Consider the following 17174-nt stretch of genomic DNA (forward strand, 5'->3'; position numbering starts at 1 on the left):
ATAAATATTTATACACATTTTTCACCGCATATTTCAGTTTTAAACAGATGTTTGTTTATTTCGTAATTATAGAAACAAGTTACACATAGTTTAAGTTTATCCCAAGCTGCTCTTTAAGTTGAAAATACAAACAATAAATTAATTTCCAATGAGAGTTCTAAATACTTCACCTTTCATTGAAAACAGTCTTGGGTGTTTTGTGAACTATTATCCTAAACTCTGATGCACAATGTAACTTAATTCAAAAGCAAAGTTCTGTCCTTAGTGCTGATTTGATTGACAAATTAGTTCCAAACCCCTGAGAGTTAAAATATTGATGTTTTTCTTCATCAAATAAATTACAGTTTGGAATAACATAATCCTGAAATAAGGGCTCACTATGTATATAGTCCTAATAAAGACCTAATATGCCCGTATCACATATCTATAAAAGTATCTCTTTTAATATCAGTTTTTCACATAATACGAAGTGCTATCAAAAACACATTAGAAAAGTGCCACACTGTGTTCATTTGTACAAGTTTTATTTCAGATCTTTTCTATTCTTATGTATCCACACATACAAAGTGATCCAAAAACACAAAGATTTGGCAGAAGTTGGCAATGAAGTGAATGAACTTCACACAATACACGTCCAGACCCAGATTTCCATAAAGTACCAAAAACACTGGGAGGGTTGAGAGTAGATGTTATTAAAGTGGACAAACTTCATGGGATACACTTCTATTAAACCTTTAAAGTTGTCTTTTGGAAGTTATCAATGAACCTCAAATAATTCATGGGCATATTAAGATTTCTCCAAGGTTCTCTACCTTAAAGAAACGCATGCTTAGAAAGAATCCCACATCCTAAAAAGGCATATGTTATTAATACTTATTGTAGAGGGAACTAAATTTCACCAAAGGCACATTAAGAATCATATATTTTTATGGCAGTTTGGACACAATACTTACTGTTTAAAAAGCAACTGCCACAGCTAATGTTTGCTTCTTTTAAATAAACATCAAATCTATTCCAAAATCAGCTACCCCAAGCATTATCATATTTAAATAGCATTCACTATGCTCTGAACAAATACTTTTTAATACCCCAAGGTCATTATGCACTATTGTGCCAGAAAAGAACTAATAGTTTGAAATGTCTTGTACCATAGAAAAATTTTCTACAGTTGAGTTTATTTCATAAGGAACCAAAGCTTATGTCCAATCATTTTTAATAAGGTTTTCTTTGTATTACCTTTTCATACCACAATCTTCTAATTGCATGGTGTTAAAGATTCATAAATATGGAAAAACATATTAACTTATATGCAGAGTTCTTAGGGCACATTTAAGCATATCATTACTTACAGCCATCAGTAACCTGATACCTCTGAATAATCTTAAGAAAATTAAACATGTCCTGTTCTCTTAAACATTTGATGAACCAAAACTTAAGACTGTATAAACAAATACAGTGTTCATGTATGTCATACATTCTAAGCATTTTCCTAAGTCATGCTCTGGAAACCATAATTCTGTTGATGTCCTCCTACATTTTATTGAAGAAAACTTCACGAGCAAGTTAAGACAAATTGATTAATGACAGTTTCATTTTTCTTGACAATAAACATCTGGAGTAGCATTATACATCTGCAACTGATTTATATAAAGATATGAAATTGTAGCTTTTCTCACTATATATGACACAGTCCTGACATTGTATTCCTTTAGCTTTACATTACAATAGTGCTGACTAACACCATCCCGACTAAATTCTTTGATTTCTTGTTCAATAAGAATACATTATACAACCATTTAAATTTATATATACAAAAAGTACAGTGTGATATAGTACCATCTTTAAACCTATTCAAAAGTATGAGAAAACACCACTAAGTTCTATTTTATACAAAAATTAAATGCAGAGAGAAAATGTACATATCCCTGTTTTGATGAAAACAATTTAAATAGTTCTTTAAAAGGCTTAACCAACAATGTGAAACTAAGTGTTAATCAAATCAAGAAAACACAGGGACTTGGGCAGCATATTCAGTTCCAATCAAACCTCTACAGAGTAAAGTGAACTCGTTCACTGTCTCCTTGAGCTTCCTTTTGTTGCTTCTTTCTCTGAAAAGATTTAAGTTTCTTAAATGAGCTTATATTTTACAAATGCTGAACAAGTATCAAAATAGTGTAAATTTATATACATGCACGTAATTTCTAAAACTTACTGACTCTAATCATAATGATTTTAAACCTTGACGTGAGTATCAGCAAAATGTTTTATGAAATTACTCTCACTGAATTTTTCTCCATGCAAATTTAATATTGTGCTCTCCTTTCTAAAACTGTTTGTTTCAAAACAATGGTCATACCAGCAATGAAACATATAGTAAATCTCAATCCAAAACAAAGTACAGTTGAAATTAAAAATCAGTAGCTTTAATTCTTATACCACTTGTCAAGGAACATGAAATATGTATAAATTATGGGGCTAGTTAAAATGCTGAAAATATTTGATTTTGAAAATGTCTTGAAGGTTTCAATAACTTTTAAGTCAGAGTATCTCAATGTAGTAAAAAAAAAGTTGGTAATTTGTTGACTTAAGTGTAGATGGAGTTTTGTTATCAATTGTGTAAATGTTTTAAAAAATGAACTAACTTTAGAATTAATCGTACAAAGTTCTCCTTCTGCTCCGCACTGACTCGATGAGATGGAAAACCTTGCTGATGAAGGTAGGTGGACAGCCAACGGCAAAGATTATCAAAATATTTCTTGTTTAGTGCCATTAGGATATCACTCATGTATTCCACCACATGTCTGGGTGACTCACCTCCTATTACCTATCACCAGTTAATAAAACAAAATGATTTGATGCAAGTTATATAATGAACCCTTCTTTGTAAAATATAAACTTTAAAATTAAATAATTTAAAATATTTTCCAAATGTTTTGCATTTTGGTTTTTATAAGGCAGCTGGGTATAACCTTAAGAATACAAATATATTTATATTCAGTACATAAAACCCTTTATAATGTTACACTGAGAGAAATTAAATCAGAAAATGTTCATGTAACACATATATACACAAGATTTGGAGAGAAAATGTACAACTTATGCAAGAAAATTTTTTTGCAAAGTATTACTTCTATAAAGTTGCATTAAAATATAATTAAAAAGCAGACGAACTGAATACAATTTCAGAAGTCTGTATTGTTGCAGGTGGAGATTTAAAACTATCCTTGCATTTAAATAGGAACATCTGACCCAACCTTTTATTGTACTAGTTCAATATACTATTTTAAAAATAACATCTGTACTGCATGATGCATTTACATATAACCTAAGGGACAACAGTTTTCAATACCTGTACCACTAAGATTGGTTTGTTTTGAATTTTGTGCACAGCTACACAAGAGCTATCTGCACTGTATCACTAAGAATAATAGTATGTAACAAACTTACACACAATACTTGTGCTAGAAGGAATTATTTAATATTAAATTGCAATCACAACGACCTACTAATTAATCAACACTCACCTCGTAATGAATATAGCTAATTAAATAAACTGTACTTTCACCCTTATAAAGATTGGAATGAATGGTTTCATCAGCTGGGTACCCTTCACTCTTAACACTTATTATCTTAAACAATTTGTAAAACACTTACACGTAACACTTGCACTACAAGGGAATCTCCGTTATTGTTGACAACATTCAACAAAGCTGGTACTTCTCGGCTACAGTTAATAAATTCTGCCTGTAAAGTAAACAGACCATGTTTTAAAATAGTATCATAACCAAGGAAACTGAATTTCCTTTTTTTATAGCCTGACATAATAATATTCATTGAAATTACTTAGAACACAGTTCTTAAGGTAGAGATTTAATTGTAAAAATAAAGTGAAACATTAGATGCAACTATAAATTTGAAGTTTACAGCTCAGTTTAACTGTAAAAGAAACTAAATGAGCAAAAGTAATTTCATAAACTATGACATGATTATGATAACAAGTGCAGACTTTTTCTTTCCCACATTTTCCCTAATCTGTTTGTGGCAACTAAAAATCATGAGTATGACAAAAAACAATATTTCAAATCTATCTTTTGTCTGGAAAAACACACACAGTACAAGCTATCATTCTGATCACTCAGTAGATGAAAAAAATTCCAACCCCATTCCTAGGTCACAGCAATCCAAACTCTCTGGTATCACAAGGTAGATTAAAGTTTTCACATAAACAATGTCCAAGGTAGTTTCTGGCATGTAAGATTGAAGTTGAGAATTCTTGTTGACCAGTCTAAGATCTTAACAGTTTTCTTATTCAAAGGAGTCCTTTTACAGTATGGTACATACATTACCCATTAGAGATTGTATAACCTGATGTAAAAAACTTAAGTTCTTATATCTCTAAATATCATAATTTAACTACATCCAGTAACACACAACTGAGCATGCTGTTCATCTCTATTTCTCTGTATATCTAAATTATGTTCACCACTTGCTCTCCAAATCAAAAGCATCACCTTCTGGAAAAGAATGAAACTTACTCATAAGTTAGTAAAATATATGAACCCAATACTGTTGATCTTGTATAATCAACTGTTTAGTCTTTAAGGCTTATGAAATTGGTTCCTACTACTCTGATGATCACTCCAGCTGTTATTGTATAGTTTATAATGTGTCCAAGGTAGAAAACTGCCATGTCCCAACAACCATGTTGTGCAAATAACAGTAATTATATCACATAGTTTATCTTTAATAACCTTGGCTCAGATCATGATACAAATATCAATGGCCTGATAGCATATCAGCAATCTTCTCAATATAAAAGTACATACATCAAAATAAGTTCACTCTGTTCTTGTTTGGTTCCTAAAATAGTTGCGAGTTAATTCAAACTATTCTTGACTCTCTATGGGTAACTCTGTAACACAACAATATGGAAAAAAGTAACCAAAACTGAAGCAACACTAAAGCAGCAAATGATCAAATCTGAATAACTTCTAATTTTGTCAAGGTGTTTAGGATGCTCCTCAAAACTCAAGGTAACCTAAAACTGTTTTTGATAAGAATTTGAACTGATTGTTAGACTCAACTACAGTTTTCTTGTTAATAAGATGCACTTATCAATAATCACAGATGTAGCACTGGAAAATGACATTTGAAGTTGACGTTATTTGTAGCTAATGTTCAAAATATGATGCCAGTGCATGTTACAGCTTGTAATAATAAACATCACTTACCAAGAAAGAGGATGATGACTTTACAGTTGGCTTCTCAGGTAAACCTATAGCTGCTACACCTGTTAACAAAACCACAGGAAAAAAGTTCAAACCTCAATGGTGCCATATGTTTTGTTTCATGTTCAACTAAACATCAATTCTGCAATACGTTACTTTATTTCACATTTAATTACAACATTCAGCTCATGTAATAGTACATAATACACATTTGATGAGACAAGGTCATATTAAAATGCAACACCCCTACTTATAGTTTACCAAATATATTTTATAGGCCACTTTAAATCTGACCATATTTTTAATCAACTATCTCACATATCCATAATTAATCATTATATTCTTGCTGACTTATATAAATGGTTATGATTACAAAAAATTAAACAATAGTGTAATATAACCAAATATTTACAAGGTAAGCTCTTGAATAAATAATTGTTTACTCAAAACTCAAAACCTGATTTGCTTTATATGCTTAATGTGTGACAGTATAACAACCAGTTCATCTTTGACATTTCAAAACATGACATTTGAATAAAAAAACAAATTTATCCATATTTTTAATCTTCAACTGAAATAAAACAAGTATTAGTGTAAATGATAATGTGGGTATTCTTGGTTTTGGAGTGAACAAGTGTTGCATTGTGTTACAGAATAATATACAAATAATTACATCTGTAACAAGGCAGTTTCTGTAAAATATTCAATATTACACTAAGATTTAAATGCAAAAAATAAAATTAATCAATATTTGCATTACAATTTTTTGTGGCAAGGTTTTAATATTAGTTTTTTTCTATTTAAGAATGTTATTTCCAATATTAGAAAAAGTGGTAAGTTACTGGTATAGAAACATTTTCTATCCTTACTACATTGAAAGAGTGCAGAAAGATCAAGCCCATCCACTTCAAAGAAAGACAGAGCCTTCTTGATGAGCTGTTAATAACACCAAATTAACATACATACAATATACAATCAAAGTGAACAATGGTATAAAGTACATAACTGAAAAAAGAAAACATTTAATAAAAAACATGAACTATAAACAGTTTATATCAGCAAGAGGCTAATGCTAAATATTCCTAAAAAAGTAAAGTATTAAAATGTTATACATATTTTGAAAGTGGAGTATTTTATCAAAGAACTATATGCTTTCAGTATTTTATGAGATTAGTGCCAAACAAGAGTTAATTTTGATTAAATAAAATAATGTTGAGGATCCACAACACTTTTACATTAGCTAGATTATTGAAAGCCTGCAGAGGGGAGTGGTATGCTTTGCAATGGAAACTATGATGCAGAGTTATTGGTAAAGTGCACAGTCATCAGACAGATCATACATAACATGAAGTAACAACATGGACTAATGACAAAGTAAGGATCCAAAACTGTTTTAATCCTTTCGCTATTGATCTAGTAGATTATGCTGACCATATGACCTCAAAGTGAGCATCAGATTATTGTCACATAAAACGTGCATTTTCACAAAATTTTTCAAGTTTTTGGTAAATATTATGTCTTATGTAGACAACTTTTATTAAAGCATCTGTCTGTGAATATGTGGAGTCAGAGTATTGATTGCAATAAGTGCAAAATGGTTTTCATTTGTCTAATCTCCACAACCTCATAAATACCAAAAACTTCATGTTTTATGTTATTTTATCTACCCTAACTCTATACACATTTGGTTAATTTGACCAAATTCATGACCTCTATTTAAAAAAAACAGTGATTAGTAGTACTGTTCTATAATTTTTAGTACTGACCACAAAGTTGTAAAATACTTCTCCTGAGAGTTACTACTTTTTTTTTTTTACAACTACAGTACTGTCCAAAATGTTAGGGCAAAATCAAAAATTAGATTTCAGGCTACTTTCAAAGAACAATGAAGGTATTAATCTTCATATTTAATACAATAGAAACTCAGTTGAAGTACTTGAGTTTAGCAAATAGTTAATACTTTGTGTGTGTCATTTTTGCTTTTATAACTGTAGTCTTTCAGGAATTGTTGCAGCAAACTTAATTAAAGTGTCCTTTGAGATTTTACTTCATATGTCTCTAATACACTCCCATAAAGTTTCTTTGGAAGTAACTTGTGATTTGTTAAATTTTTTATCCATCATATCCCAGATCTGCTTAATTGGGTTGAGATCAGGGATCTGTCGGAGACGTTGCATCTTTTGAACAACTCCAGCTGCTTCTTTCTTAGCTAACTAATTTCTGGATAGTTTGGATTGGTGTTTGGGGTCATTATCCTCTTGACAGTAGAACTCTTTACCAATAATATGCAAACCAATGGGTATACCATAATGGATCAGTATCTGATGGTACTTGTGCTGATCCATTATTTAATCTATTTTACAAATATATTTTGTCACATCAGCAGAATAAACACCTATAAATCATCACACGACCTCCCCAGTGCTACACATTTAAAATATCTTGTACCCTTCTTCTGTTGGTTGTACAACCTAAGCTTTGAAAACAAATATTTCAAACTTGTACTCATCCATCCATAACAACCTTTTCCAGTTTTTGTACTTTCTGGCAAACTTCAGTCTCTCAACAATATTTTGAGATCAAGTTAAGGTTTTTTAACTGCTACATGACTAAATATTCCATCCTCATTCAGTAGATACTTTACATCTGGAAAATTTTCTCTCATTTGGTACATGGTCATTTATCTCATGCTTGAGATCAGCAGCAGTCTTCCTTCTGTCCTGAAGGCTACATAAATGAAGATACTTAATGTTAGTATCACTGAGTTTAGGTATTCTTCCCCTTCCTTTCCTATTTTCAAATTTATCTGTTACAGTCTCATGATCTAGGTTGTAATTGACAGTGTTTGGATAGTATTACAAATCTGCAGCAGTTTGTTGGAGTCCAACCACCATCATGTAAAGCTTTTTTACAAACCTTCCACTCTACTGACAATTCTCTACGCTTTTTGGGCTGTGGAATGACAACAGAACTTAATATGTACTATTAAACACTGTTTTCATCATGATTTATTTGTGAAGTACTATTAAATTGATTTCTTCCAGCATATACCAGTACCACATGCTAGCTTCTTTCTGTATAGTTAAGACCCTACATGGGATACCATGACAGTTACTTCAGACACTAAATTTTTTGTATGTTCATTCAAGCAAAATCCTTATAACATGCCTTTGATACAAGTATATGGGAATTGTAAAGAATGATAAGTATTCTCGCCCTGGTTCATTCAATTGCCAACAGCAATCAGGAAAGTATTACCATAATGTTGAAATTTAGAATGTGTAATGACGTGGAAGAATTATCCCCATAAAATGACAAAATATTCTCTTGTCCTAACACTTCTGTACAGTATTGTATATCCTATGCTCATTTTACTGTTAGCAGCTGAAGTAGAAACCTGCCAAATGTAAAGCAATGAACCATTTCTAATAGATTATGTTACACCATAGTACAACAATGTCAATAGCAAACAAACATGTGCACACAATAAGCTAACAATTTCCAAACAGTTTATTGTAATCCTAACTGTTTATTGGCCTATTTATAATACAATAATTGTGAAGAGAATTGTCTAAAGCAATAAAATGAGAAAATGTTTACAGTATGGCTATGTACAAGGTCCATACCAAACCAATAAACATGGTAGGTATTTGGATGTTAGTTATTTTCTTGGGATGGTTGGAATTTAGTGGTATTGGTGTACCGTGTGTGTATGCCAGTGATTAAGAATATGTAAGTGTGCATGTGTGCATATTATTACTGTTTATTCATAAATGCTTAATGTTTAGTTATTTTTCTTAAAACATAAAACAACTAAAAAATATATTAAAACAATGATTTCTAACACTTATGATGTTACAAACGTTATTTGTACTCATTCATCATACTTGCTAAGCCTACTTTATTCTCCCAAGTAGAGAGAAGACAAATTCATTTTTTGTAGATTTTGAAAATGTATTTTAGATAACTAAAAATTATCAAGTTACTGTTCTGGTACACATAAAATCACTAATTTTCCCAACTTTCTAACTAAACCATAAATTTCATTTCTGTTCAGAGCAACATCTTACTCAACAGACTTTGTATTTCCATTAACAGTATGGCTTTCTCCTTCAATGATTCTCAGATTTATGTTGTTTGAAATGTGTTATTTCTTTTGGTTATAAACATGTGCTCAAAAGATGAGTAGGTTTCAAAAGAATGGAAGAGTGGATGGAGCTACTCTAATTCATTTACTAAATATATTAACATTTCAGCACATCAAAAAGGTGGGAGGCTCCTAATTCATTTACTAAATATATTAACATTTCAGCACATCAAAAAGGTGGGAGGCTCCTAATTCATTTACTAAATATATTAACATTTCAGCACATCAAAAAGGTGGGAGGCTCATATATTATACTCAAGCTTATTAGTGCTTAAAACTGGAGTTTCTAATTCATTAACCACTAGACATTGTACAGTGTGCATAATACAATATGAACTTACCATAAATACAAGATATGACATACACACAAAAAATGGATATTTAAGTTTTTAAAAAAAAATTTCTTCAATTCAGAACTTAAAGCATGTGTCACATTAAAATTCTAAACTACATTTTGATACCAGTTTTATTGACATACATTAATAACATTATCTGATTAAATTTTGAAAAACTCTGAAACATTGTGACATGAACTTTCACATGTCTGTGGTGAGAGGGTTAATATAACATATTTAACTTCTACATGAAAGCTTCCATACTTAAGCTAGAGTCTGATGCATTATTTTTTGTTTATTTAACTCAATAAAATATTTTATAAACTATGTATTATATTTTAAATATGTACTTGAATTCATACTCATCAATTAGCCCTACACCTACCTGACTTAGAGTCTGATAAAATATTTCCAATAAACTAGTGTGTTCTCTCAAATCTATAACACAGAAAAAAAATATTAACTTCAATATATCATAGAAAAGTGTACTCAAAGAAATTATATTAAAGCTTCTAAGATGCCAATTACTTGAAACAGGACCATCATCTTACAGAATTATTCGAAAGCAACATCATTTAGACAATGAAGGCATGCTACAAGTTACGAAAAAGCTTGTTTTTCTAAAACTTATTATGATAACTTAAAGTCATTGGTCAGTTAAAAACATAACTTTTTTTATTTAAATATAAATGCTATAGAAACTTAAGTTAAAAATTACAGTTAACTCATTTTTTGTTAATTTTTTTCCTATGCTCCAACCCTGCAAGCTTCTAAAGTTTGTGCAATAACTACTCTTAGCAATCACTTGGTTGAAAAACTGGATCAGGGGTAAGTGGCATCACTCTAGGTAAGTCGGCTTCTCTGCTGTGCACTATTTCATATGTGGAAAACTGTTGGCTGGTTTATGTGAAAACAATTCATATTTTTCTTCTGGACAAATTTCACTTGACAGACATCATAAATATAATTATTTGTGAGTAAACAACTACTGTTTTTCAGTGTGTTGCTTATGGATGTGGAAATACAGTAAAACCTGTCTAAGCTGGAAACTACATAAGGCAGAAACCTGTACAAGCCAGCAACATAAAAATTTTGCAGCATTATCTTAAGATTTCTCTTATAAAAGGCCTTCTACATGGCAGCACCTGTGTAACATGGACAGAAAACTATCTTTCACTTTCCTCATCTATCAACAAGTAAAATTATAACCCGAGTAAGGCAGAAAAAATGTTTTTGATTAAATATTAATTTTTTATTTAATTAATAATTTGTTTAAATATTAATAAATTCTCAGATATTTTGTTACAGTATGTATTGGTTAAATATATTCTGTTCTTTTTTCTGTCGTCATTATTTTTGCAGTTAAATTAGATTCATGATTTGTAGAAATATATTTGTCTTTTAATGGGAAAATTCTACTCCTTACATAATTCTCATGAAAAAATTCTTATCTTCCTTAATTTTAAAATTTAGGGAATATTTACTTAATGCCCTCATATTTTTTTTAATTGTTTGTTATGATGATTCTAGTGAAATCCAAACTCTCATTGAGAAGATTGATGCAGATGATTCTGTGAACACGGAAAGTTTTGTGAATGTTGACAAGAATGTTTTAACAGAAACTGACTTAAAATCTATAATAGAACTGCAAGATGGTGACAGTGTGAGAGATTCAGAAGATGAACAAAATGGAAAAGAGTGAGGAAATAGAAATTCCTACTTCATCACAAGTATTAAGTTATATTAACGCTATTAAATTGTATGCAAAAATGAAGGGGAAAAATTAACTTCACGAAAGACCATAGAACTGCACATGAAAGCCCATTAAAAAAATGAAACACCTGAAATTGGACACTTTCTTCAAATAAATTTGATTAAGATTTTGTGTACTTATGTATATTTTGAATGTCTTTTTTTCTTATTCTAATAAATATAGCATGAACAGTATAATAACTTTATTCAAAAAAGGTCTCACTTCCCTTGAGTCAACCAAGTATAATGTTCCGTTCAAAAATAATATACAATTAAGGAAATGCATGTTCATTGTCTAAGCCGGAAATTTTACTCAGTCCTGTGCGATTCTGCCTTAGACAGGTTTTACTGTATTTTCAAGAAAAAGGAGATATCTCTTGAAAAAGTTTCTACCTAAAATAAACATTAAATGGCATATGGCCTGAATAAAGTCCATATCGAGAACTCATAATAAATGGAGTTTGACTGAAAGGTTCCACATATCCAGTGAACACTTTTTGGAATCACAATTCGAAAATAGACTTATTTCATATGGAATTTGCAAAAAAAAACTGGTGCTTAAGAAAGATGCAGTGCCCAGTATGTATCATGGGAGACTCACTGAGCACAGTAAGCAGCAGTCAGGGTCATGCCAGTGGCAGTGTATCACACTTTTATTCACAAACTGATAACAGCAATGACATATGTGTCTGATCAGCTGTTCAAAAATGAAAGGCATATAGGAAATACTCAAGTTTTAGCTAATGTTTTAAGTGCAATATAGCATTGTCAACAACCACTCACATTTTATAAACATTAGTGTATTTACTAAAAGAAAAAAATGTTTATGAAATTTCACTTTTAGTTGTTATCTAACCAAAAAAAGAGCATGGACGAACAACTGAGCCTTATTTATTTATTTTTCATGTTTATAACACTTTTTTATAAAATTTTATTGACGATGCCAATACATAACATGAAAAATGCTAGATTTACAATATCAAGTATTAAAATATAACCCCAGCTATGGTTGCTTTCCCAGTCCTTATGTATACCAAGGTACACGCATACAAATTGGAATGTGTGCAGAATACAGCAATGAAAGTCCATCACCTGATATTAGATCTATATCTAGATGTAGGTCCATCACTTGACAAAAATATTGACTAACATTAACTCAAAGATTTACAATATTATCCCTCACATGACCATATGATGGCTATAAATTTCAGCCCATTTTTATGAGATTAGCAGTGTAAAGAGGTCTTTTATGACATTGTAGCATATCTTTTAAAACAATTCTGTACCAAGAATGATGAGACAACCACCAGTTCTGGTCCACTTTGGCCAACACTAGAAACATTTTTGTCTGCAAGCTCTGGTTCAAATATACATATATAGCATGGTTAACACATTATATCTACCTCCTTCTTCACCTGCTATTACCATTTTTATTTACCTTGTGTGACATGGGTTTGCCCACCCAGTTTGCCATGTGGTGCTTTTGCTAGATTTTCTTAAAGCTAGCCAATCGTGACCAAATATAGTTTCACACAAGCTTGAATATTTCATCACTTTTCAGCTCTTATTATTTTTAGTGTGATTTGATACACACATCCAAGCACAAAAAATACTCTATTGTCTGTGATCTTTATGAGCATTTTATTTTGAACCCAGTGAATACAACTTACCTGCCTGACACAAAGCTAAAGTATGATTACATATCTGTACTAGGAATAATGATAGTGGCTGTTTCAAATTTTGATCTTGACTAAATAGCAAAAGAATCTGTAAAGAGAAAAGTACATGTCTAAAAACATTTTTCAGATAAAGTTCTTAAAAACCAATTGATGTGATTATATATTTTTAGTTGATTGTAAAATAATTCATTTTCTTAGAAAGTATCTTTTATTCCACATATTACTCCATATTATCATCATTTTTACTTTCTCAAAGCTGTAAAAACATGAAGACTCATCTTTGTAGTCTTACAATAACATTCTGCACTTAAGAATTATAAAAATATTACTGGACACAATGTATATAAAAAAGAAAAATGGAGAGACAGTTGAAAACAACATGATGGTGTATTCTCTCACAACTGCAAGCTTTCCTACCATATAAATATCTTAGTAAAGATGGTTTCTAATGTCTTACTTGCCTGTTTTGTTACATCTAATGCTGCTGTATAAGGACGAGTTTGGTAAAGTCGTAGAATTAATTGAAGGATGTCCTTTACAATGGGACTACTTTCTTCAAGAAGGGTTAAAACTGCCCTTTTTAGAGCATCACAGAGAGCCTAGAGTTGGAGTAAAATACCATATTTAGTAGTAAAATTAAATGTTTTTGCTGAAACTATTTTCACATATCCTATGTTACTTGGTGATTTAAATATTTTTATCATTACCTGTTACATGTTTGGCCATAGAAATATCATAAATTTGATATATTTTTCTTATTTATCCAACTTCTTAATCATAATATGGAAGGTTGTAATTTCCACATGTTGCAAAAAAAAAAAAAAGACTTGAGAAAGTAAATGTTAGGCAACATAAAGAAATATTGGGATTAAAATAATAGAAAGATCAGACTTCACAATTTTTTCAGTCCTTGAAAACGTATTGAGCATTTCATATCATAATCAAGCTACATGAGACAGGCTTTACAGCATTGCATCTTGACACTCTTAACTTAATTAAGATTAGTTTAGAGTTTTACTGAAAAATTAGATTTGTTTTCTAATGCCAGGAAGGACATGTGATACAATACATTACTGTACCATGGAGTATGTAATACTTGAAATGGTTTAAGTTTCTTGAATAAACTTTTTAGTTACAACAAATATATACTTTTAACAATATTTTTAGAATAGTAGCCAACAGATCTTGTCTATTATTTTGAACTATTGAAAATGCTCAAAGTGACAGTTAATTAACTTTTATTCAGAACAAACTATGTACTTAGAACAAAACTATGAATCAACTTTCCAATCAATGCATATAATTAAAAAAAAATTTTTTTTAGAACCTTACTTGTACTAAAACACCTCACATACTAAACAAAGAAATCATGGTGAGGTTTAAAAAATTGAAGAAATAACATGAAAAAAAATTTTTCTTTCTTTTCTTCAAACGTCCATTTAAGTAAACACTTCAGCTTAATTACTTTAAACTTATTAACATTTTCATTGTCAGCAAAGATTTCCAAAGATAAATACATCATTCTCTACATTCAGTCCCTTTGTAACTAACAGGGTGGGGATGTCAAAATTTCTTCCTTAAAACGAATTGTTTTAATACATTACCTCAGCAACTTGCTCATCTTGAGCCACAACTGTTGCTACTCTGTTAAAAACAGGCATTATCTTCTGGGTCACAAGAAGAACCGGATGAGTTTCACCTAATGCAGAAGAGACCTGTTTTTGTTTCTCAGCTCCATTTTCTCCTTCCAATCCTCGTAGCCGGGTATCCAGGGATGCAAACAACATGGATAGCATGTTTAAGTTGTGAATGATAATGAATTTTGTTTCTGCTGCTGGCTACCAAAAAAAAAATTCAAAATTACTTCTCCTAATTTAAAAAAATTAATTTTCTGAGAATATAAAACAATACTTCGAACTATAAAGTGCATTTCTTGATATAAATATCTTGAAGTTTTTTAGGCTCTTTAGTTAAAGTGAAAACAAAGAAGTTGTGAAGATTCAAATTATATGCAACTAACTTAAAAACCATAACGATCTATAAACCAATTCCTACAGATGAGAACTGGCACAGGCCAAGACTTACTGTGAGAAAATGAAATTTATTGCCCCTCAAAACACAAAATTTATAAAAGCAGGCTGTGTCCTTCACTGCATATCAATATTTACTTCTTAAAATTAAGGAGCAACTGTGCAAGTAAAATCCATTTGAAGTTTATATTTTTTTTTACTACAAGAAAACAGGCAAACTAATGGAATCTGTTTTAGCACATAAATTTTTTTTTCCAATTACATGAATATGTGATTTTAATCTTTTAACTTTCAAAACAGTTGTAGAATATAATGTTTCGTCAAAAGAAATTATTAAAGATCCAAGTTTTACATCTAGTTGTGGGCTCTGTTTCGTCTTTCTGTAAATCTCTGTTGAACAGATAAACTCACCTGCTGAGTTAGGGCATGCTCCAGCTGCTGTAACATAGGAGTTAAAACTGGGTCCAAGTATGACAGGATGAAGTTGATGGGCATCATAGAAAGCACTTGTCCAATAGTGTTCATCAACCTTACCTGTTCTCTTGATTTTAGTTTATTAGCACTCAGTGCCTCCTGAAAACAGAAACATGTTGTATATACAATGGTTCTGTTGAAGACAACATTACAGAAAAATATCTTGTTTGAAGTCCATTAACATAAACACACCTTCTAAACTATAACTACACACTGGCTATTAAATTCCATGAACTTCTGCAAACATATGTAAACATATATTCATTTTTGTTTCCATAGAAAGATGAATATGGTACAGGTTTCTGTCTGGTTATTTCTTGCATATATACAAAGCCCTTAAACATGGACCAGGAAGAGTCCCACATTCATTGTCTATTACCAGGATAGCAAAATATTTTTGCTTGGATGTTTCACATATTCACAAACAATCACTTGAAAATGCGTTAACATAGATAATGTACAGTTTCTAGTATCTGTAATCAACCTTCAGTCTCCTTAAAGAACAGATAAGACAAACCCCACATACTGAGAAAACTTGCTTGGATTGGTGAGTGTGTGAGAATTATTTTCTTTTTTGATAACTCAATTACTTACATCAGTAGTCAATTTAGCTACCAACATACATTAGCTAATTAAAGCCTAGAGTCTGCACCATGTCACAAACTTGTGATATTATCTTCACACAAATTTTATGTGCAGGATGTCCAAATTTAATTTTATATATGCTGTTAGAAGCAGATATGATGTACACTAAATAAAACATCACTATTATTCACTTCACAGAATGGGGAAGAAAATCACTCTACATAATAACTTTATAATTTCTACTCAGAAGCTACTTGCTGAACTTTTATATCATTTTTTCTATTAGTTATACAATAATCACATCATGCAATGTAGAGGAAAGTTGACAAGAATCTTAAGTATATGTTCTTAAAGGTAATATGAGGCCAATAGACAGCAAAATTCATCCAAGTTCATAAGACTAGCCTCTTAAACAGGCCTTTCTTGTAAAAAAAAGTATTACCATTTGAAATGGTCTGGGTACAAATCACTTGTTAATTTTTCTATAAACCTTCTTGCTCAGTAATGAAATACATAAATATTTATACGCCCTTTAACTATACTCATAATTCTCAACAAACAAGGTGGTGGTTAAAAGTATACACATTAGTCACCAAATAAAATGGTGTTTACTGAAACATTCGTTTTTTTTCAAACATCTTATAGGGTAAGTGATATTTTATAAATGTATACACACACATACACTGGTTAGCCACTTTATTATTAGGGCCTATTATCTTGTAATGGGTTAGACTACCTTTTGTTTGAATAACATCCATCATATGATGAAAGGTGTCATGATGGATTTTTCCTCATTCAGTCATTAATATTTGGTGTAATTTATGGAGCAAGGTAAGATGAGAATTATCATGACACTTGTACCTTTGAAGTTGTTCCCACAGATTCTCAACTGGATTGAGATAGGAAGATCCATGGGAGATGCTTAAAGCCACCATCATGTTCCT

At 30.8% G+C, this 17174-nt stretch overlaps 1 protein-coding gene across 3 annotated transcripts in view; it reads right to left on the bottom strand.

Annotated features, from left to right (window-relative positions):
- Window positions 1-31: 31 nt before the first annotated feature.
- Window positions 32-17174, bottom strand: part of cdm (importin-13-like protein cdm) — a 55939-nt gene continuing 38796 nt past the window's right edge. For 2 of the 3 annotated variants that reach the window (XM_076451152.1, XM_076451151.1), the window contains exons 15-24: window positions 15583-15744; window positions 14746-14979; window positions 13603-13740; window positions 13133-13229; window positions 10096-10148; window positions 6098-6164; window positions 5232-5290; window positions 3655-3744; window positions 2643-2824; window positions 32-2108 (exon numbers count right to left, since the gene is read on the bottom strand). In XM_076451152.1, the coding sequence (XP_076307267.1) occupies window positions 2000-2108; window positions 2643-2824; window positions 3655-3744; window positions 5232-5290; window positions 6098-6164; window positions 10096-10148; window positions 13133-13229; window positions 13603-13740; window positions 14746-14979; window positions 15583-15744 (1191 nt within the window). In that variant the 3' untranslated portion in view covers window positions 32-1999. The remainder of the gene's footprint in view (window positions 2109-2642; window positions 2825-3654; window positions 3745-5231; window positions 5291-6097; window positions 6165-10095; window positions 10149-13132; window positions 13230-13602; window positions 13741-14745; window positions 14980-15582; window positions 15745-17174) is intronic. The other variant, XR_013012818.1, reaches the window with a different exon arrangement.

Source organism: Tachypleus tridentatus, chromosome 8, assembly GCF_004210375.1.
Source record: "Tachypleus tridentatus isolate NWPU-2018 chromosome 8, ASM421037v1, whole genome shotgun sequence".
Taxonomy (NCBI): Eukaryota; Metazoa; Arthropoda; class Merostomata; order Xiphosura; family Limulidae; genus Tachypleus; species Tachypleus tridentatus.